Here is a 22,406-nt window from a genome sequence, read left to right on the forward strand (position 1 = left end):
CAGCATTAGGATTTTTTTTCAAGGGCAGCCTACATTCTATGTCTTTTACACTCTCAATGTTTAAAAAATGTTTTCCACTTTTTAGATTTGTTTTTGTTTACAAGCATGGGAGAAGACCAACTTCAACTTTATCTGAGAATCCTAAATCGAATCTGCAAGAATGGTCGAAGTACTTAGGTTAGGCATGGGTTGGTGTGTGAAGGTTGGTCAGGGTTTGGGTAAAAATAGCAGGGTAGGCCAATCAGAGGGCAGAATAAGGCGTGCCACAGCAGAGCAAGAGGGTCTCTTCTTGTCAACAGCAGCTCTGGTCCTGTGCAGAGCTCTTTTAAGGGATCCATAGACAGTTGAAGAAAATGATCCTGTGAAGTCGACACGTCTAGCATCCATACAACTTCTCCCTGTTGTGCTCATAGACAGTTAAAGAAGTTTTGGTTGTGCTTTTATTTTTTTACTCGTCGTGTTTTGATGACGTAGAAGGAGAGCGACACACACGCTAGTATTTTTTTTTTAACATTATGGCAACAGTACAAGTTAGCGAGGCTGAAAAGGTGTACATTTTACACGGTATACGGGTAAGTCTTTAACAACTCAACTTCGGTCTTCCATCTCTGTTAGTTAAAAGATATTTCGATAAATGCCACGACGGTGATTTGTGCTCTATAACGGCTGAAAGCTAGCTAGCCTTAGCATTTGGCTAACTCTAGCCAGACTGTAGACTGTAGTGTTGTTGACGTGTTGATTATTTAAATCAGGATGATTTACGAGTGGACGGAAGAGGTTGTGAGGACTACAGACACATGGAAATAGAGACTGATGTGGTGTCCAACACAGACGGCTCGGCCAAAGTCACACTGGTAATGTTATAATACTTAACATCTAAAGTCCTTTATGTTGGCTCATTTTCATTTTATGCTCTAAACCGTTTCACCTGTCACTCTTTAAAGATTTCTATTGTTACTACTTATTATTTATAACCATCTAATATCTACTATCTTCTTCATTGCATTTCACAGAAAGGTTGACTGATTGATTACTCACTATTTCCTGATATGTTCTGTTCTGTTCTGTCTTACCTTCAGGGGCACACAGCGGTTCTGGTTGGGGTTAAGGCCGACATTGGGAAACCAAGGCCCGTTGTGCCCGATGAAGGCTACTTTGAGTTCTTTGTTGACTGGTAGGTGTTGTGCACGTTTTCATTAGTAAAGTAAGACTTTGGCTTATCAAAAACTAAGGCTTATGTTTTATAGATTTGGCCACCAAACCAATCAGTCATGAAGACATTCTACTTGTCAACTTGTAGGAGGCGAAATGGGGGAAAACTATCAGTATCACTACATATAATGACATTTTGTTTGTAAAATCAATTGAAATTGTTTTTTTTTTTTATATATATATATATATATATATATATATATATATATATATATATATATATATATATTTATTTAAAATAGCCATACATGGGCAGTGTCTGAAATCACACCTACTTACATGTTTGTCTTAGTAATAGTTTTTGGAAAGTGTTTGGATGGATCCCTTTCCACTAGGAGGTTAAGGTTGTATGATCTGTTCCCTGTGAAAGGGATCGCCAACACATTCCAGTGTTATGGGGAAAATACTATCATATTACCGTAATAGTGTAATAACGTGTGGAAAAAGGGTTAAAGGGTCAGCCAGTTCCCACTGACTCAAGTAAGAATAAAACATCTCAGACTGAGGGATATTTTGAAACCTTACATGTATATTGTATTTGTTCTCCTTTTAATCATTAGTTCGGCCAATGCAACCCCCGAGTTTGAGGGCAGAGGAGGCGACGAGTTGGGGACAGAGCTGAGTAACACTCTCTACAAAGTCTTCAACAACAAACACAGTGTGGACCTGAAGGGCCTTTGTATCAGTGCAGGAGAACATTGTTGGGTCCTCTATGTGGATGTACTGGTAAGTGGTAGCGTCTAATAATGTTTTTACCAAAATTGAAATCCAACATTCAACCAGTTCAATGTGATTAGCAAGGTGTGCCTTTTTCTAGCTCAGTTTTGTCATTCTTCACATGATTACCTCTGTCACTTGTTGTATGTACTAACAAGTGCACAGTGAATGCCTCATGAAAATATTGTCTTAAAGTGTGCACTGTTATCCCCATTTCAGTGATTCATCTCTAACGGCAGGTTTTTACCCGCCTTTGAGTATGGCCATTTGCTGTAAATGTGTTATGTGTGGATATAATCGTCTGCACGTGTCATACAGACCAGTTTGTTTTCAAGCATACTTTTACTAAATAAAAAATCTTAATACTTTGCTGCTGTTCTTTCTATTTTTTGTATAAGATATGTTAACTCATCTTTGCAAGTAAAATACTGTTTGATAAGCCATGCTGAGCAGGAGACAAGCGATGCTTCCAGTGTTTTTCAGTGGAGAAATAAAAGCAGCACATTTTGCATCCAAATAGCTTATTTGGTCTTTGTACATTTAGTTCGTTGGTTTTAACCAAATGTAAAATCTCTTACTCATGTTTCCACAGCTCCTGCAGTGTGATGGAAACCTGTACGATGCCATCTCAGTAGGTATCAAGGCAGCTCTCTTCAACACAAAGTAAGGAAAGTGTTACATACCGCTGTTTGTTTGGGTCTTTATGATCGGATAAGTTAATCCTGTGATCCCTCATAGCTGTCGTATCTCTAAATCTTGGTCAGTAAAATAAAAGCTTACTTTCTGATTACCTCTGACAGAATTCCCAGAGTGCACATATCAGCTGATGAAGAAGGAGGGAAGGAAATTGAGCTGTCAGATGACCCGTATGATTGCATGAGACTCAATGTAGAAAACGTTCCTTGCATAGTGACATTGTGCAAGGTAAGCTCACCTGCTGATACTCAGAAGCAAAAGATTTCTAAAGTCCATTATCTCACAAACCGTGACCTTGACATTGCTGGCTTTTTTTCTGCAGGTGGGCCACAGGCACGTAGTGGACGCAACTCTGCAGGAGAAGGCCTGCTCTGTGGCAAGTCTGATCATCTCTGTCACACACAAGGGCACAGTCACCTGCACGAGGAAGGTGGGCGGAGGCAGCTTGGATCCAGAGAGTATCTTTGAAATGACAGAGGTGAGTTCAAGCCGTCACTCGGCCATCTGGCATCCTCCAGGTTTTGAATATGATTATGTATTTACAAAAGGCTGTTAACGATAGAAAGGAACCTATGTTGTCTCTAGGCAGGTAAACGGGTCGGGAAGGCCCTTCACGCTCCACTCATGAAGCTGCTGCAGCAGGAGGAGAGTTTGGGAAAGTCGCGACAGAAAGTTGGCTTCCTTGGTTAACATCAACTACTGTATCTACAGTATGTGTGTACATGTATACAACATTTTGTAATAAAACCTCAAATTTGTACAACCTTCTTGTCTTTGTACTTAAATTTAGATTACTGTTAAATGGTATTGGTGTTTACCAAAATCCAAAAAAAAGATCTGGAATAAAGATCTTGTTACGATGCATTTTATTACAATAACAAACTATGCAATGGATCTTACAGAGGGACTAACAGTAGGTCCATCAAATAATGTTGCTGTAAAATTATATCTTACACAAACATGTCCTGGTGCTTTTGTTTCACATTTACCAAGCTTGAGGTCATTCATCTTTTAGAAAGATGATATTAATTACTCCGAAATATGATGTGCTGTATTGTCAGGAAAGAAATGCACAGCACAGGTCCAGTCAATGCGGGCTTTTGTTTCTGCTCAGAAAGACCAGATGTGACTCTGGATCACTTCCACTCTTCCCTCAGACTGTTGGAGGGTGTGTGCGCTGGCTGAAAGCAGACAAGTCCAAAATAAACTATTTATGGATAGAGCACTCACTGCACTGAGTATGAAAAACAAAATGTACAGATACGTGTTTATTAAATGATACAAATAAAGGCATAACATTGCACATACTCAATCAGGTAATTTAAAGTTGCTTAAAAGACTTCACAAGTTATGATTGAGTTTTCCATTTCAGTGCCTCCTCTTTGCTGCCAAAAACACCTGGAAATATTTTTCAAAATGAGGCTATACCTACAGACTTCCAACACACCTTTTGGCCAAGAAAGTCTTATTCCAGCCCTTTTTTCAGGTTTAAACTAGTCTTCTGGGCCAAGAAATTAAATGTAACCAAGTTATTTAAGCATGTATGGACTTCATTGTTAAGATACGCTGCTTCTGCCGAGCACATAATACTCTGCAGGACAAGAGACACATTCCTCAAACCACCTCTTCTCCCTGCTTCCATCTGGCAGGCAGTACCAGGCTTTTAGAGCACGCACCTTCAGGCCGCAGAACGGCTTTAACTCCAGGGCCATCACGGAAACAATCCTACCAATAACAATCAATCCTACTGTAAAGTCCCATTTTGCATGCAATGGGACTCAGTGAAACATTGGATGCCTTTGCCTTGATAATGCTTTTTTTATATTTTTATTTTATTTACTGTGCGAGTGTCTATATAAAAGTGAGTATTGTTTTAGATGCTGCACAAGCAAATTTTGTTGTATTTTCTACTGTTGTAATGACAACATCTATCCTATTCTATTCTTACACATGAGTTAGGGTTTGTTTATTTCTTTTTCATATACTATAATGAAAGCTGCACAGGGTTATGTGTCATAACGGCTTCACATTGTCTGCCAGTCTCCACCTCCTTTCCAGGCCTGGTTCTGGTTAGTACTGGCCCTCCACATGAAGAGTCTAGAGCCAGATGACACACACACACACTCCTGAGGTCAGATTGTTATTCCTGCAAATGGCAGTTTTGGACTTCAGTATTTTTCCCTGTTTAGAGAGATGAGAGGGAGGGTGTGAGAAAAAGAGGGAGGCATATAAATTGTCAGCATCCACGTTGGAGCAGCCTCATTCAACAGGTCTCAGTATGGAGTTTAAAGGAGTTTGTGTACTGCTGGGGGTACTACTAGTAGTGAACTGCTCATTTCAGCAGCAGACTCCACCAAAGAAGAAAAAAGGTAGATGAAAAACATCTGGTAGTCACAATCTGCAGGACAAATTACAAAGTATTTGAATGTTATATTTGTGATATATGTTTGAGATACCTCTATCAAATAGATCTTTTTCTTTAAACAGCATGTTTTCTTTATAATTATGTGCCCAAATCTCCTTGAAACGATAAATTAGTTAAATACAATCACCTGATTTGAATTTCCTCGTGTCTTTAGTGTTGTCGGAATCGGACACAGCTGTCGAGCAGCTACAGAAGCAGATCAACGACATTGTACAGGAGCTCAACCTACTCAAGGAACAACAAGCTCTGCAGACAGGTAACAGATGGATCAAAAGTATGATCTTGTTTAAAAGGGTGCAAATGATTTTCCTAAGAGTTTTTTTTTTTTTTACCCCAAAGTCCCCTAACAATAGGACTTGATGGAGTCCTTTCAGTTAGAAGAAAGCCATAAGAATACAAATTTGTATTTAGAATTTTTTATTTTATAAAGTCGGTTGGCAAGCGCGCCAACGTCAAGGTTCACATAAAATCAAAGTTAGACTTTCACATCAGGCAGGTTTACGTCCCCCACAACAGGACACTTTATCTACAGAAGTGTCCTTGAGCAAGATGAACTCCTTCCAGCCTTAGACATGTAATTCTGTGGCTGAAACTATTTTATGACCTGTGAATGTGGGCAAGCAGCCATTAGTTTTACATTGGATTACAATGAGAACATTTATAGTGGTTGGTGTTTGGATTTATTGATGGCATGACATGAGTTAAATTGTTCTGCGCACCAAATATGTTCCTTAAGTTTGAGTGAGTATGCTTTGCCTAAAAATAATTTCAGATGGGATTCATGTGTCGTCTTTGGAATTGCAAGTTTGAATCTGGAGAGCACATGGCGGAGCCGTCTGACCTCTTGTTCAGGACACAAAATGATATCCAGTTGTTTCTGCAAATCCAAAGATCTTAAATACAGAAAAAAAACACTATTTTCATCATGTTGTATTATTTTTTTCAGGATATTGTGGTCATAACCTGTCTTCAAAATACCACATGACTATTATTCATATTACTAAAGGTCACATGTATAATCTTGAAAAGTTAAAAAAAAAACTTTAAGATGACACTGTTGGAAATACAGTTTGGGTCTATCTAACCATCTGCTCCCTTTTACTTCTCTCTTCAGTCTGTTTAAAAGGTATAAAGATCCACGACAAGTGTTTCTTGGCTGACACTGTGAGAAAACGCTATCACACTGCCAGTGAGGACTGCAACGCCATGGGCGGAGTCCTCGGTACACCCACATCCAGCTATGAGAACGACCAGCTCAGAGACTACATCCGCCTGAGCGTCGGCCCAGATGAGCAGGTCTGGCTGGGCATCAATGACATGGTGACTGAGGGCAACTGGATGGACCAGACTGGGGTCAGCATTACATTCAAAAACTGGGACACCTCCAACTACCGGTCCCCTCAGCCAGACGGTGGCAAGTCCCACAACTGCGCCGTCCTGTCTGGGGCCTCCAATGGGAAGTGGTTTGATGATAACTGTCGTGAGGAGAAACCCTCTGTCTGCCAGTTCAACATTGTTTGATCGCACATTTCTCATCATAGACTGTGCATGGTTATAGCTGCTTTCAGTGTATGTAATCCTGCTGCAATGTCACTCTACCTTGCTATTTTAAAAGTAGAATCCAGTGGTTCTTAGCTGGTTTTGCATTAGGACTAAATTCTAGTTTAGAGGTCAAAGTCAGTTCAGTGTCATGAGACATATGATAAGTTGTTGTTTCTGATTTAAGTGAACTTGTGGTGTGCCATTTGCAGCATTCCTTGTGGCCACAGTGAAACCAGGAAGAATAGAATAAGCCAGAGATTTTTTTTTGGACTCACTTTTTGATCTCAATTATTTCTTCCTTCATTTTATTGATCTTCTCCTAAAAAAACAAAACAAACAGGATTAAAGTTTTTCATTTCAAAATACCGGTACTCCTGCAATAAAAGGTGTAGGTGCTGGCACCTTGAACACATGTAAAAACTGGGTGTAACGTTTTATTATTTCCACACATCTCATTATGACTAACTGGTTAAGAACCATTGGTTTAAACTTAGACTTCCTTTACCCATTACTGCATTTTGTAGCCAGAATTATAATGGATATTGCATTAACATAAAACAATGAATCAATCTTCAACTGCATTCTTTTAGGAGATGATTTCAGTTTGCTGGCCTTGTAGTTTCCCATAATGTCTAACCTAATATAACCTAAAACACTTGCCATCAATAAACTATGAAAACCCATTCCTCTTTTGTCTTTTTTTAAGGAAAACTTTGGGTAATGTGCTTATTAGCATTCCTGCCGAGGATTAGATTAGAAGATTGATACAACAGGATCTTCTCATCTAACTCTCAGCAACAATGGGTTTCCCAAAATGACAAACACTGTTCCCACAAATTAAAAAGCTCCAAACAGAAAGATAACAGAAATGCAGACTTTGTTTTAAAATCTGCAGCTACAAGAAATGTGGTGCAACTATGTAGTCCTGGCTTCCCCATTTGTTGTTTTCAGTAAATCCGTGATACACATTGGTTACTGCGCTACAGTCTGAAGACTTCCACTCCTTCATCGTTTTTCATGGCCAGAGTCCCTGCGGTTGAAATAGTTTTCACCATTCAGAATGCAAAAGGTGTCAGTCACAGAGGAAAGAAGGAAAATAAAGTGTCATTACCTCAAGAAGTAAATGGTTTCCCCACCAGACCCTTTTCCTAGAATTTATTGAAAAACAACTACATTGTATTTACAGGTAAAGAAAAATTATATATATATATATATCTTTAAAAACAAGACATGTAAACAATATAAAACACTTTTAAAACAAGGACAAGAGGTACTTGCACATTGTTTCTTAGTCCCTGCTCCTGAATCCATGACAAACGGGCAGAGATTTAATAAAACTGCACAAATCAAGCATTAAAAAAATAATTCAACATTTTCTGTTGCTTGCTGAGAGGATTGATATCACACATGTTTGTACAGTAAGCTACAGCCAGCAGCTGGTTACCTTAGCTTAAGGCAGGAAATGCAGAGAAACTGCCAGCCTGGTTTCGGCAAAATAATAACGTCCAGCGCCTCTAAAGCGAACTGATTAATATGTTATCTTATTTCTTTAATCCGTCTGAGCTTTAGCGGTGCTGGTGGGTGGATTTTGTTCCCGCTGGACAGAGCTAGCCTAGCTCTTTTTGCCGGTTTCCAGTAATTATGCTAAGGTAACAAGCCACTTGCTTTAGCTTTTTATGTACTGGACAGATATGAGAATAGAATCAATCTTCTCATCCAATGCTCTGCAAGAAAGCAGAAAAAAATCTGCCAAAATTTAGACTAGCAAAACTTTCTTTTAAAGAGGCTCGCAGCTTTGACTCTTAAAGCTTTAGAAATTACTGACTTATTCTGACAAAGACGACATTCAGACTGAATTTCGAGGCTCATCGATCTCAGAAACCCAGAGTGTGATCGAGGCACAGAAGTTCACATCAGTACAGTCTAGAGATACTCTGTACTCAACGAGAGCAAGAGCGGTCCATCGTGTAGTTACAGTCCTAACACACTACAAGGAGTCCTCTGTTGTAATAGGTGGCTGTGGTTCCATGTCGTAACCAGAGAGCCGGATAGTGTTTATATCCCCTAAGCTCTTGAACGTGTACAGTTCATTGTGCACCATCCTGCGGTCCTGGAAGCCGAGGCTGTCCTGCCGGTCAATAGGAGTGCGTGGACGGGACGGGATGAAAGACTCAGACGGATTCAGGAATGTCTTGAACTGGTCCATCTCAGGCTCAGGGTCCGGTTCTTTGATTACAGGCAGCTTGGCATCAGTGGGGCCTGTAAATGTGTTATAAGAGTCTACCTGCATCCCGTTGAAGTGGTGCTGCATGCTGTCGGCATAGCTAGAGTCACCCAGCAGGTGGCCGTACACCAAGGTCTCATCTATGGAGGCGTAAACGTGGGATTCGTTGTCAGACCGAGTTTTGGTGAAGTGGCTGTCACTTGGGCGAAAGATATTCCCTTTGCCCATGTAGATGGCGGACTCGTTGCTCATTTTGTCTTTTTTCTTTTTCCTGTTGAAGGCAAACCACAAACAATAAGAAAGAGTCAACAAGAGTCGCCAGATACAGGCCAATTGCACAGAATATAGACAAATAATTATCCCTAAACTAGTTCATGTCAAAAACAAGATACTTTATCCAATCGCATAGAAACCAGGGCCCATTTTCATCAAACTTTACACTTAAGAATGCACTTCAGTGTGGAGTCTCAAAACTGACAAAAACATAGTCAAATAATATCCTTTTGTTAAAAATATAACTTAATACATTTGGCTCTCAATACATAATATTGTTAGTAAAAAATGTAATAAGTGTAAAAAGAAATTTAAAGCTTTATACTTTCCCTATAACCTCAGTTACTCTAAAAAGCAAGACACTTTTTTATTTTATTTAATAATTTTTTGACAGGTTTGAACCTTTTTTTTCATTTTCCGGACTCTAGTAAAAACCAACTTAGAATAAAAAAAGTTCTTTGCTGAAAAAAGAAAACACATTTATTAAGTACTTTATTATAGAAATATATAATCAGAAACAATGATTTAGTCAACATCTTCCATTTTAACAAAACAAGCGCTGACATATTCACAGAACTGTGTTTGTCTGCAAACAGTCTGATAAATACAAACCCAGATGTTGGCCAAGTTCTGCTAAAGGTGTACTCACTTTGCAACGAGGCATACACTAGCCAGCACTATGAGCAACAGCAAAATAGCACCAATTACCCCGAGGACGATGGCCAAGAGATCTGTAGAGGCAAACAGAAAACATGGCAGAATTAAGCACTTTACTTTAGTTATTTAAAGGTTATTTTATTTGTGTTCAAGTCTTGTTTGCTTACTGCTCTTCTTCTGCAGATCAATTTTGGTCAATGCACCAAAGTGCCCATTCTCTGGTACACAGTTAGACATGGTGAGATAGAAACTACGTGTCATGGTCAGCATCTCCTCCCTGTGGGTCATTATCTCTTCATTGTCCCCCAGCATCTTCACCTTGATGGTGGGGTGCCTGTCGCTGCATTTGGGCTGGCTGACATTGATAAACTGCATGTGTGCCTGATGCTGGCTCGGTAGAGTGACGATCCAGGATACGGTGGACGAAGGCTTCATACCCTGAGGCCAGTTGGGGGTGGCCAGCAGGGTTGGAGACGACATCTGTGGACTGACTCTGTAAATAATGGTCTCTAAAAACAAGATGGAAACAATGTGTCAGTACTGTATTCTCCAGCATTCGAGGTGCAACAGTGCCCCTGTGTGGAATTTAAAAGTAAAATGACCAAGCTCTACTTGACCTTAATTACAGTAAAGAATCACAGCACTTAGCAGCACGACACATTTTTATGAGAATACAGATATAGATCCTCTAACAAAGGCCGCAACTAACGATTATAAAACTATTATCTATGAATTTAATCATTGGTTATATGAAAATTCTATCAAATTGATAAACATCTGTTAAAACCTGTCAGAATGTTAATTAAAACCATAAGGAAAGAACAATATGTTAACGCTAAAATTATGTTTTTTAATTGATTAGTCCGAAAATAAAACACATCACTATTTTTAACGCAAAAATGCAAAAACAAATTCTCAGATTTAAGCTTTTCAAAAGGACAATTTGCCGCTTTTCTATGACTTATGACAAACTGAATTTTAGTAAAGATTATTTTGATTTTTGATTGTTGGTTTGTCAAACTTTAGTTACAGTATATATAATGATATTTTTCACAACTGTCTGACAAAAAAATTAATCAAAAAAAAATAATCTGCAGATTAATCACATATATCAATAGGCATCAGATGCGGCCCCTGAGTATAGCCATGTTTACCTGGGATCTCCTGACTGAAGCTGACATTGAGAAAAGGACCCCTGGTCTTGCTAAAGTCCTCGGCTGTGGCTGTGACTGAGACGTTGCCATGCACCTGAACTTTCTGGATGATTCCTTCAAAGCAGAAATGTCCAACAGAAAACCCATCACCCTCTGCAACATGCAGGGAGACAGACTGATTACACTCCTGGCCAGGCAGGGACTGTCGGAGACTCCCTGTGGGCGACACCAGATCCACGCTGCTGTCCTGAGGGACAATGATGTGCCAGGTGAAGCTGTGGAGGGGCATCGGGAGACAGGAGTCCAGTTGGGGCACAATGAGGCCAGTCGCAGGGCAGGACATACCGTTTTGGCACTCTGTTATTCAAAAGTCACAAAATGAAAATATTAAGTTTCTAACTAAAGGAACGGCCAGCAACAAATGCAAAGATATCGTATTACCTTTGGACAGAGCCAGGCTAGTCGTCTCCCTGTTTCCAGTTTTCATGCTAAGCTAAGCTATCTGTCAAATAGATCTAGATTTCATACTTGCATTACAGACTTAGAAGTGGTATTTATCTTTGCATTTAACTTTAGGCAAGAAAGCTAATAGCATACTCTATGGCTAATAGCGTACAAAAATATCAAACTACCTACTTCCTACTTTGACTTCAACATCACTTTAACTAGGGAACTGTGATAGACACTAACGTAAAAAACTACTGTTAACATTAACAAAAAACTAAAAGCTAAAAAGTTATAATCACCTCAAGAGCATGCAACATGAAATTATCTTACCAATAACTTTCCTAGCAGTCAGGCGCATATCTTCTTTTGGACAGTCGAGAAAAGAGAGGTTGGCCTTAGTGCCTGCAGCCACGTTGATCTTCTGCTCAACCTTGGAGTTTATTCTCATCTCACAGAAGGGATCAGAACCCACTTTCTCTACCTGCAGAGACACTCCTTGGTTTTTGGTTAGATCCACCGCACACAGAACTAAGACAGACAAACAACATAGAGAGACAATATTTTAGTGATCAAAAAAAGTCTTCATATCAGTTTATATTGTGACAAACATGTTTGTCTGCATTTAAAAAAAATGCAGTATTAACGCAGAGCCAAGATTTACCAAAAATGTGTACTTTGAAACAATAATACACTTTGAAAAACCCAGAAATTCATTGAACATAAATCATCAAATACTTTTTATTACCAATCTGGATCAAAAAATATTCCATCTGCTGCATGAAAAAAAACTATCTCCAAATCAAGGTTGCCCAAAAATTACATCTGTCTAGTCTTTTTATAAAACCCAGCAAATTGTTTTTCTCGAGGTAAACTGTTTACTTGAGTGCATGTACTGCATAAGTTCCAGAGCTTGAGACTCCCAGATGTCAAACTTTATCACTGTACCTGGATGCCCACTCCTCATTACTGAGACTCTGAAGTTCAATGTGAGTCCCTGTAGTGTGCGGTTTGTTTCACAATTCCTCAGCACCATGTTGAAGTTGCCCTGCTGATGCTGTGGCTGAGAATCCGTCAGAGTCAGCCTAGTCATCTTCTTGTCCTCTTTCTGGTAGTCCACCACCACTTCATTGTTGAGGCACTCTGGAGCCGTGTAATCACGAAAATGCATTGTGTAGTTGTGCATGCCGGGCACCATGAAGTCCCACTGCATCTGCTGGCTATCAGGGAAATCCCCGGGGTAGTTAGCTGTGATAAAGTCTGTGTCTGACACACCTCGTGGTAGGTTGACATTCACTATCGCAGCCACTGGAGAGAAACAAGGAGAGAATCAGCAGCAGACATCTTGTATGATGTTTCATATGTAGTGGTGTCTTCCAATCCCATGTGGGATAGACCAAATGTTTGGCATGATACAAATTAAAACTATTGAGCTCACTTACTGCTGTTCTCAGGTCCAACATTGAGTTTGAAGTCAACGGGATCCAGCTTTCTGTTGCCAGGCACCTGCAGGGACACACGGCCCTTGTAGCGAGCCAGGATGGTGGTCACAGATCCTCCTTTGCAAAAGGTACCAATGGTTGCTCGCCCCGTGCGCAGATAGATAACAAAAGAGTATGTGTGCTCATCTGGACAGGTCTCCTCGTTGGGAATCTGTCGCATTCCCGTTTCTGGGAAGGTCAGTTGAAAGGTCTGAGTGGAGACAACTTTCAGATCCCAGGTGAAGGTCCGGTTGAAGTCTGGGAACAGCGAGGACTCGGCCTGAACAATGTCTCCAGAACAGGAGGCCGTTGTGCAGTCTGAGATTTGTAGAGAAGAGCATGTAAGCAGTGGTAATTTAGTTTGGTCTTGACAAGCAAAAAACAAGTCCCAAAAATGAAGTTGAATTTATTTGTAGGCTGTTTTCAGTAAATCATTTAGTGAAAGAGATCATTAAAAAATCTATTCAAAACAATTATCGAGTTGGATGGTAGTCAATGTGAGAGTTTTCTTTTTAAACTGTGTTGAAAAGAGCAAATCATAAAGTTTGAAATGGACTGTTTGCCTAATTTCATACAAAATCAATTAAATGAGTTATCTTTTGTTAACAATATTGGTGAAATTAGTAACAAACTGACTTAAGTTGGGTGTTATTTTATTGAAATAACAATGTGAAAAACCACAACAGGAGCTAGGGTTATACCTAGGCTTGTAACAATTATTATTACTGTCTATTTGTCAATTATTTTACATAATCGCGGTTTCTTTGGAAGATAATTACCTCTTCTGAAAAGTCTATCATGTTTTTTTTGTATTCTCGTGTACTCCTTGGCTAATATAAACCGCATGGCGGAGGGGTGGGGCGCATTCGCGATCACGTAAGGCTTGTATCATGTGGACGTGCCGACAGTTTTGTTGTCATTACTTAGAATTCCTCATGGGGGCGACAGAAATTATGCACTTTAGCTTTAAGCGCAATTAATTGCTAACCTTAGCTCAGGTAAGTGTTGATTTAGTTTTTTATTATCATAATAATAAGTGTTTGGCAATTGACCTTATACGCAATCATAACAACAAAAATGACTAGGGGGATATAGTTAGAAAAAAGTTTTATGATATTACCGAGGTGTTGTATACTTTCTAGGGTGTGTCCCTGTGTTATTACATTATCTGGATCACATCATGATATAACCAAAATATTTACCCTTGAATTAATTCAAAACTTGTAATTTGTTGTTTTTAAATGTTTTTATATTTGACTGAAAGTTCAATTGTTATATTGTTAATCGCAATTTTTCCTGAGACATTAAGTTGTATTGCAACATTTGGAATTTGTACAGCTCTATTCATACCTATTTTTCTGTTGATCTCCACACTGAAAACATCCTGAGGTTGGGGACAGGTAAACTCTACTGTGGTGTTGCGAGGATCTCTCAGGATGAGTTGTGTTGGTTTGCATATCTGTGTGGGCTCCTTCATTTCACACACATTGCAGTCTAGGTCACTGGGCTCCCTGCTTATGGTAACGACGGTGTTAGGATCGGGCCTAACGGGCATCATTCTGCCACCTAAAGAAAGAAAGTCGTACAACAAGATATGGATCAGACCAAAGATCAAATACTTTGGTGGTCTCGTAACTTTTCATGTAGTGCCATCATCAGATTAACATTTGTTTCTGTTGTTCATAATACCTGCTAAAAAAATTCTAAACTCAGACGTCTACTTAACATTAGCATGCTAGCATTGTCATTGTGTGCATGTTAGCATTTAGCTCAACAACAACTACAGCCTCAGAGTCTTCTTTTGGAAATTGATGTAATTGTAGTGATTTTGTAATTTCATTCAGTTTTTAGGGTGCCTCTATGACAATAGATGAAAGAGTTTTCTTTGCCAAATCTAGCTCATTTATAGTCCTTTTTTTCTGATGATCAATGAACATTCTCCCTCCTAAATGAAACTTTAAAAAAAAAAAAAAAAATCATACGATTATTGACCCAACCGTGCCCAAAGAAAAAAGGGTTAACCTTATTATGAAAAATATTTGTGTCATTTTAAAAAGGGCATAGCATTAGTTTTTAGGAATATGTCTGATATACTGTATGTGTTGTTCTGTAAATAGCCTACGTGGGTTTCTTTCTTGTGTGAACAAAATGAAAAAAACAGACACTTGCCTCTTGGTTCTGCTTTGACAGTGAATGAGTCCAGTTCACCTGCTTTGGGCACTTCTACAGTCACAGTCGTGGCTCCGAGCAGATCCAGATGAGACACTGTCCCACCTTTACAGTACATTTCAGTTCTGATCTTGCCATCACTTTTAGTTGTACTCACTGAGTACTGGTGGCCATTTTGGCAATTTTCTTCTTCAGACATCTCTCTTAATCCACCAGGGAAGTCCAATGTTAATACAGTTCTGTCTGGAACACTGATGTCCCATGTTAGGGATCTTTTAAAGTCCTGGAAGAGGTCGGGATCAACTTCTCCTGCAGCGGGAGTGCAAGTTTTCTGGGTGCATTCTGAGTAACAAAAACAATAATAGTTTGAATTTCATGCAGTTAAATTAGCATTTTGTCTTTTTTGAGAACCACAGCGAGAGAAAGAGTTTTGACTTGGAGTAAACGATGTACATACCATATATAAGTAAATGCTGAAATAATCTCAATAATTAATAAATACATATTTGTTTTAATGAATAGGAAATTATTATATAAATGCAGATTAAGATAAATACAAAAATAAATGATTAAGTAAATAAATAAATAAAACAAATCTTTCTGTTTTTCTGTATTTCTAAGTATATATATATTTTTTAAACAAATACACAAAAAGTTGAAAATTTAAAATACAATAATAGAGATGCAGAAGTAGATTGTAGAAATAAATTTGACATTTACCCCTTTTTTGAAAATAGTTGCAAACATTTGTTTATGTTTTCATTTAATTTTGAATTAACTAATTATTTATGATTGTGTCCATCACAGCTTCAATATATGTATTTAATATTTATCTTTATAAAGATTTTTATCTATTTATTTCTGTTTATTTCAGCATTGACTTTAATGTGTTTTTTACTGCAGACTAATCTATTGTTTTGTCTTCCATACATGAGAATTTAATGTATAGTTTAAAATGGTAAATCCCAAATTTTGCTGTTAATTTAAGTAAATGTTGGCATGGCCTCCACAGTTCTCACCTATTTTCTTCCTTATGCTTACGCTGTACACATCTTGGGGTTTCAGGCAGCTGAACTCCAGCGAGAGTTTTTCAATGTTTGTCAGAGTCTTTTCTGTGGGGCTACAGTCGGGAGTGGAGCCATCAACGCAGCATACTTCACATTCTGGTTCATCAGGGTCTCGGCTAACGACCACAGTTGTCCCTGAGTCAACACTTACAAGCATTGTTCGACCCTCTTAAGGGGGCAAAAAGGAGAGGGAGAGAATAAGTCAGAAACACGCCCCTGTCCTCGGCTTTCCTAGCTCAAAACTTAACAACCTCGCAGCACCTGAAGCTCAAACATGGCTGCCACAGTAGTGAATGCTGTAGTATTATACAGTTTTTGGCAATTCTGTCTTTTTTGTGCAGTCCACTTTCTATTAGTTTTTTTCTACGTTGTTTGTATGCACAAAAAAACACTGTAATGCGTGATGTATTGCTGACAATGGTTAACAAGGCTAGAGCTACCCCCAATGAAAAATCCTACTTGTAAATGGAACGCAGTCAACTCGGGTGAGACGTCATTCCCAGCTCCGAGTTCCGAGGTAAATGGGGGGTTTGTTTAAGACACCCCTATCTGTCAGGTCAATAGCAACGATGACACAGTGATTAGCAACAATTCTCTCTGACCGGTCAGTACTCTGCAGGTTTTCACGTCACCTTTTGGTATTACCTCAGCTCGCTTGGAACCTCAACAGAGAGGATACTAAAAAATAGTAGCTAGTGCCTGGTCATGCAGATACCAAGTAATTGAAAAACGCCACCTCTTGTCAACAGAAAAAATGCAAACAAATGTTATGTTATGGTTCCCATATTACGAAAAAAAACTTTAAGTAACTATCTATGATGTTTTGAGTGAGATAAGGGTTTCTGAATGTGTCCTGCCTTCAGTCTTCGGGTGAGCTGTTCAAAATCTGCACGGCTTTCTACGTCACTAGCCGAGACAAGGTGGCGAACCGTAGCATGGAAGCGCTAGCATGGAAGCTCTTTCTTAATAGCAATACTACAACACACACTAGTTCACCATAATCTACAGTAGAACTACTTCCGTGTTCCTGTTCTGCAGGTATTCCACAAGTGTGCCCTTGTTTAGAAGAAGTCTCCCAGCTAATCCTGCCTCGTACTGACCAAAGTAGGAAAAACAGTTAGCTAGCTGAGCTACTGCGCATGTGCGACTTGCAACAAAGATAGTATAGCAGTGAGATGTCTCATTATGTAGCTAAAACAGAGACCCAAACAGTTATGGTGAAAAGAGGAGCTGCAGCAATGTGCAGTACAACAAAAATATGGTGTTTTTTGAAAGTTAAACCATGTAAACCTATTCTGGAACAAGCTAGGATGAAACTATGTTCAACACTTTCATAAAAAGAGCTTATATTCAGTAATTTGTTCTTACTTAGTGGTCCAGCGGAAGCCTGGAACAAAATTGAATCGACCTGAGCATTTGGTTCAACGTGCAGAGACATAACAGCTCCATTGGGCAGGTCAAAACGAGTGACAGACCCTCCTCGACAATACTGAGTCCGGCCCTTGGCGTTTGTCTTGGATGTGGTCACCGAATACTGAAATCCATTAGGGCATGGTTGGGATGTCTCCATCAGCCCTTCTCCAAGTATATCCAGACTCACAACTGTCTTCTCGGGTGCCTTCAGCTCCCAGGTAAAGGTTCTGCTGAATTCTTTAAGGATGGCGGGTTGACCTTTTTCTGTTGCAGGGTTGCAGGTGTCCTTAGTGCACTCTGGATTAAAAATAAAATTCAACAAAAACAAAAAGATGCACAGACTGATTAAGAATTTGAACTCTAGTGCAAGGGGCATTTGCATGTCTATTAATTATGTTTTGATGTATATTAAGCAAATTTAACTTAAATTGTTATTAGGAATTAATATAATTGTGGCACCCCAACAACAGGACTGAGGCTGGAAGAGAATTACGCAGGTTTTTGGGTTCTTATGTCAAGGCAGTTACCGAGAAGGTTGACCCCTTTACATTGAAATGATCACACCTGATAACAGAAACAACTCTTTAGCCTCAAAAGGTTTCTTTTTTGCAGGCTCTTCAGAATAAAACCTACATACTTTGAATTGTGATTGCTTCCCTAAACAAAAAAATCCTTGAAAAACTTGAAATCATGTTAATAAACTAACCAATTGTACGCGTAATCGTCACAGAGTACGCCTGTTCAATCGGCTGGGAGCAGTTGAACAGCAGTTTGACCTCCACCTCAGGTAGCAGGGACAGAGAGGAGTGGCAGGATGTTGTTGCGTCATTATCCCCGCTCACTATACACAGAGCACATTGATCCATCGGCAGCTCTGTGAACACGGTCACTGCTGATCCTTTGTCTGGTCGGACAGTTGTCTGTAGGCATTCTGCGGGAACAGATCACACGGGAGTTAGCTAATTAGCCTAAAGATGTTGTAAACTGTGATCACTAATCTTAAGCTTTTTGATTGGGTGGGGGGGGAAATTACAACATGGAAACAGTGCAAAGTGATTCCTTTATTGCTTCAACTGCACAGGCGCTGATTGAAAGCATGCTGAGACACATTAAAGCTGCATGGCTAAGGATGACAATGACGGTCGGTCCACCGGTCAACCACTTTGGTCTAGACTGAAATATCTTTACAAATCTTGGACGAATGTGATTTTTTTCTTTTTTCCAACATTTTACAGACAACATGACCATTGAATAAATTATTGGGAAATTAATTGAAAATAGTGGGTAGTTCCAGCCCAATTCAAACACTAAAGTGGAGGAATAAATCAATTGAGAGGACATCAGTTTGCCTACACATAGCAGAAAGCTGTTCAGCTCTCCTGGACAATTTAAGCCAGGTATCAATTCAACCCCCTTAGCAATATTTAGGTTCCAAAAGGAACAAAAAGCACGCACGCACGCACGCACGCACGCGCGCGCACACACACACACACACACACACACACACACACACACACACACACACACACACACACACACACACACACACACACACACACACACACACACACACACACACACACACACACACACACACACACACACACACACTTGAGCAAACAATAGGGTACCAGGCACACCTATCATGTTGTGTAGTAGTTGTGTAATTAATTGACACACTAATGTGAGTCATCTGAGCACAGAGTACAGAGAAGAACTCGGGACAACCAGTTTCAAAACGTAACTGATGTTTTTGTGATAATTTAATCTCATGAGGTAAATACAAACTTCTGCCTTTAGGGCAATGCCTTTTAAAACCTTAGATGATGTTTCTATTTCATCTGTAATTTCATCACGCCAGCAGCTTGAGTTGCTTTAAGGCCTCTATCTGAAAACTTTTATACTAGAGCTCAGCTAGAACAATACCACGGTAGATAGATATTGGTATCTGTGTATATGTCAGCCAATAAGGATCTAGAAACTACAGTACTGGAAGGCCAAACTAAGTTCAGGATATTTAACACGTGTCTCCATTAATAGTTTCAACTAGAAAATGCTATTTATTTATTTTGATTTGTATTCTATAGATTTTGCAAAAAACGTATTAAATAAGTAAATCATAACAAGAAAAAAACAATAGCCTATATCTATCAAAAGAAAGAAAAGACATTTGTATGCACACATGCACACACTAATACAAACAAGCTACATTTTGTATCCGTGCTGCACCAACTACATAAATATTAACTGCATTGCTTTCCACAGTGCTTTCTTCTCATTTCATATAACTTCAATAGTAAGTACTTGTCTTAAGTTCTATTTTGTACGATGCAACACATCAATTCGTAGCATTTATGCCCTTCAAAAGATCATATTTGACCACATAATGCTCAACTATCTCCCATTCTGAATGAGATTTTTCAAACGAGATGGTTCTCCTGGAGACTTTTAGCTGCTTAGCACCATTATGCTTGTGGAGTCTGGACTAAAGGGCATTCACACATATGCACCAATCATAATGTTATTGAAATTTACAAGAATTCTGGGTGCGGTTTCTCTCTGCAATGATGCAAAGATTTAACATAAAACTCTTTTTAAGCTACAATGTTTTTTAAAGTATGTGCGCGGTAAGCTGCACAATACCACTAGAAACCAAGAATTTACAACTTGAACTTGCAAGGACTTGAAAGCAACACAGCAATACTGAATGATTTACATTAGATGATGGTCAATTTCCTGTGACAGTAATGGGTGTGTGGAGGATGTCACAGTGTTCAAATAGTCTATTTAGTGGCAAAATATAGTATGTATGATAATTTCCACAATCACTATAAAAGAGAATACATTTACCATGCAGCAGATTACTTTTCCCCAAGATATGAATTAGGGAAATTCAGGGAAAGCAGTTTGAATCTAGCAACAAAAATACAATAAAACACCCGCCATGTTCATAGCCCAGCAGCAGATTGCAGGTCAATCATTAATGAAGTCATGATGAATTCATGCCTCCAGGAAGCCCCATAAAAGCCTTAAAAAACCTTTCGAAAATGGAGGTCTTGAAGTCACACACAGAGTGAACAATAATATGTAGGCTACAGCCTCTCATCTCCACTGTCAAGTCAATCAATCATAACCTAGGCCTAAGCCTAAAGTTAACTCGATGTCTTCTACTATCGTTTAACTTGTTGACACGGAGCTTTCAACACAGATCGCTTTCTCCAGAGTGCTTTACATGACTGCATCTCTGCGTTAGCTTTCGCCTGAGCAATAGACAAGCATGCTCTAGTCTCAGTTGTGTGTTTGAACCAATTGGCACACTCTTGAAATAAAGTCACACTGTGTGTTTTAGGCCTGGCACATTTTTTTATATGTAGCCTACAAAATATTGATGGAAACACGTAAAAACAGCTTTACTAAACAATTTTTTTCTAGAGCGATTCTTATCTCACCTGATGAGTCGAAGACCGTCAAAAACAAAAGTCCCAGGAGCGGGCAGGTCCCATAGAGCCGCATGTTCACCGAAATAAAGGATTTCTCTTTTTTGTGTAAACAGTTACTTAAAAATACGACTGCAAAGGTGCTGTTTTTCTCTCAAATACACCGTTGCATTTTAATTCACTAAACGGCAACGGCGTTGACAGCCACTTCCTGTTCTGCATTACCTGTGCGCAGCGGAGGGCGTGGCCCACAGTTACCTGCCCAAACTTGACGGGTGAGGAGGATCAGGCCTTGCCGTTGTACCATTGAGCCGATACACTGCAGAGCTGATACACATAGTATACACTTCTGATAAGACACGAGTCCTTATGTGACTCCCCTCATTGTGTGGCACAATGGGTGCCCTATTTATAAGCAGCCAAGCATGCCATGGATAGTTGGCATCGTGCGGTGTGTCCCCAAAATGAGGCAGTGGAAGGGTGTGGAGGGCGAAAAGTTGGAGCCTAAAGTAGAGATTAGATTTAATTTAAATGAATAGTAGTCTATTGAGATTCATGCTACTAACCAACTCTGAGAAACATACTTGCAAAGTGGATAATATTATAGAAATTAACATTAGCAGGGATCTATAATAAACTCTGTCCCTAAATGAATATTTGTGATATATGGCAGTTTAAATGTGTTGACATTCAAAACACAGGTTTTGCTTGGTCAGCTGCATTTTCCCCACAGCGAAATGATGAAGAAAAGTGATACCATGTGTATGCTTGATGCGTAGATGTAGAACATTGGGCTTGATGTCTGATATTTAGTCTATACTGTACACACCCATGTTGCAAAGACTGTCCTCCTGCCTCCACATGCCTCATGACGCAAGCATTCCTGCACAGAAACATACCTGAGGGCAAGACAACTCGCAGACACACATTTAGGATGCATTTTCCGAAATGTATCACAAATGTGAAGTCGAAATGATTGTCCTATTTTAATAACAAAATGTCTAAAAGCATTAGGTTTAGCAAGTGTAGCCTAATTTCAACCTTGTGATTTTTTTTCGTTTAGACCCTAAACTCAACAAGATACAGGCTTAAACGATTGTGAAATTGTCCTTATCTTTCTGCCTTTGTGAGGATACCATTGATCCCCAATAAAACACACACACACACACACACACACACACACACACGCACCTTTACACTCAAACACAAGTGACACAGTTTTTTTTTTGTTAAACCAGTCTGACAGCATGCAGGGTAGGCACTGTGGTGAATTTAAACAGCTTCTGTGTGTCTTAACAAGAGACCTCAGTGGAGAATCGACAGCTGTTCACACACTTCCCCTCCCATGTTACTGTAGAGCCAGGACAGCCAAACATTTGCTGTGGAGGTTCATGGCTAAAGTTTCTTTAGAGTAGGCCTAGTTAATTCCTTTACTGTAACACTGACCTATTGTTGCACTGTATCTCAATTGGGGACATTTCAGGTTGTGTACTAT

General features: G+C 39.4%; 3 protein-coding genes across 4 annotated transcripts; 2 read left to right on the top strand and 1 right to left on the bottom strand.

Moving 5' to 3' along the window:
• Positions 1 to 301: 301 nt before the first annotated feature.
• exosc7 (exosome component 7) lies at positions 302 to 3,388 on the top strand. Its single transcript, XM_034891283.1, has 8 exons — positions 302 to 572; positions 753 to 854; positions 1,080 to 1,174; positions 1,773 to 1,938; positions 2,522 to 2,592; positions 2,730 to 2,853; positions 2,948 to 3,103; positions 3,211 to 3,388. Exons 1-8 carry the CDS (start codon positions 516 to 518, stop codon positions 3,313 to 3,315), a joined length of 876 nt encoding a protein of 291 aa, XP_034747174.1. The 5' UTR covers positions 302 to 515; the 3' UTR covers positions 3,316 to 3,388.
• Positions 3,389 to 4,730: 1,342 nt separating this feature from the next.
• On the top strand, positions 4,731 to 7,273 carry LOC117956305 (tetranectin-like). Its single transcript, XM_034891293.1, has 3 exons — positions 4,731 to 4,994; positions 5,205 to 5,306; positions 6,165 to 7,273. The coding sequence occupies exons 1-3, from the start codon at positions 4,904 to 4,906 to the stop codon at positions 6,569 to 6,571; spliced, it is 600 nt and encodes a 199-aa protein (XP_034747184.1). The 5' UTR covers positions 4,731 to 4,903; the 3' UTR covers positions 6,572 to 7,273.
• A 450-nt stretch (positions 7,274 to 7,723) lies between these two features.
• cdcp1b (CUB domain containing protein 1b) lies at positions 7,724 to 21,250 on the bottom strand. Of its 2 annotated transcripts, none has more exons than XM_034891266.1 (13): positions 20,924 to 21,250; positions 18,181 to 18,405; positions 17,430 to 17,771; positions 16,014 to 16,229; positions 14,995 to 15,336; positions 14,176 to 14,391; positions 12,787 to 13,143; positions 12,293 to 12,652; positions 11,678 to 11,875; positions 10,901 to 11,248; positions 9,914 to 10,255; positions 9,739 to 9,820; positions 7,724 to 9,087 (listed from the first exon to the last, which is right to left on the bottom strand). In XM_034891266.1, exons 1-13 carry the CDS (start codon positions 20,985 to 20,987, stop codon positions 8,580 to 8,582), a joined length of 3,600 nt encoding a protein of 1,199 aa, XP_034747157.1. In that variant the 5' UTR covers positions 20,988 to 21,250; the 3' UTR covers positions 7,724 to 8,579. The 2 variants fall into 2 exon arrangements, with proteins under 2 accessions (XP_034747157.1, XP_034747156.1); XM_034891265.1 differs by having other exon boundaries at positions 10,901 to 11,257; positions 20,924 to 21,249.
• Positions 21,251 to 22,406: the final 1,156 nt, after the last annotated feature.

The sequence above is a fragment of the Etheostoma cragini genome, chromosome 14, assembly GCF_013103735.1.
Source record: "Etheostoma cragini isolate CJK2018 chromosome 14, CSU_Ecrag_1.0, whole genome shotgun sequence".
Classification (NCBI taxonomy): domain Eukaryota; kingdom Metazoa; phylum Chordata; class Actinopteri; order Perciformes; family Percidae; genus Etheostoma; species Etheostoma cragini.

Excerpts from the sequence above, each read along its gene's own strand:
- exosc7 (XM_034891283.1), top strand. The coding sequence starts at position 516 with ATGGCAACAGTACAAGTTAGCGAGGCTGAAAAGGTGTACATTTTACAC. Across the intron at positions 2,854-2,947 it reads GCATAGTGACATTGTGCAAG|GTGGGCCACAGGCACGTAGT; the intron begins GTAAGCTCACCT and ends TTTTTTCTGCAG. Across the intron at positions 3,104-3,210 it reads GTATCTTTGAAATGACAGAG|GCAGGTAAACGGGTCGGGAA; the intron begins GTGAGTTCAAGC and ends TGTTGTCTCTAG.
- LOC117956305 (XM_034891293.1), top strand. The coding sequence starts at position 4,904 with ATGGAGTTTAAAGGAGTTTGTGTACTGCTGGGGGTACTACTAGTAGTG. Across the intron at positions 4,995-5,204 it reads TCCACCAAAGAAGAAAAAAG|TGTTGTCGGAATCGGACACA; the intron begins GTAGATGAAAAA and ends TCGTGTCTTTAG. Across the intron at positions 5,307-6,164 it reads ACAACAAGCTCTGCAGACAG|TCTGTTTAAAAGGTATAAAG; the intron begins GTAACAGATGGA and ends TTCTCTCTTCAG.
- cdcp1b (XM_034891265.1), bottom strand. The coding sequence starts at position 20,987 with ATGCGGCTCTATGGGACCTGCCCGCTCCTGGGACTTTTGTTTTTGACG. Across the intron at positions 14,392-14,994 it reads TGTCAAAGCAGAACCAAGAG|GTGGCAGAATGATGCCCGTT; the intron begins GCAAGTGTCTGT and ends TTCTTTCTTTAG. Across the intron at positions 11,876-12,292 it reads AATGAGGAGTGGGCATCCAG|TTCTGTGTGCGGTGGATCTA; the intron begins GTACAGTGATAA and ends TGTCTGTCTTAG.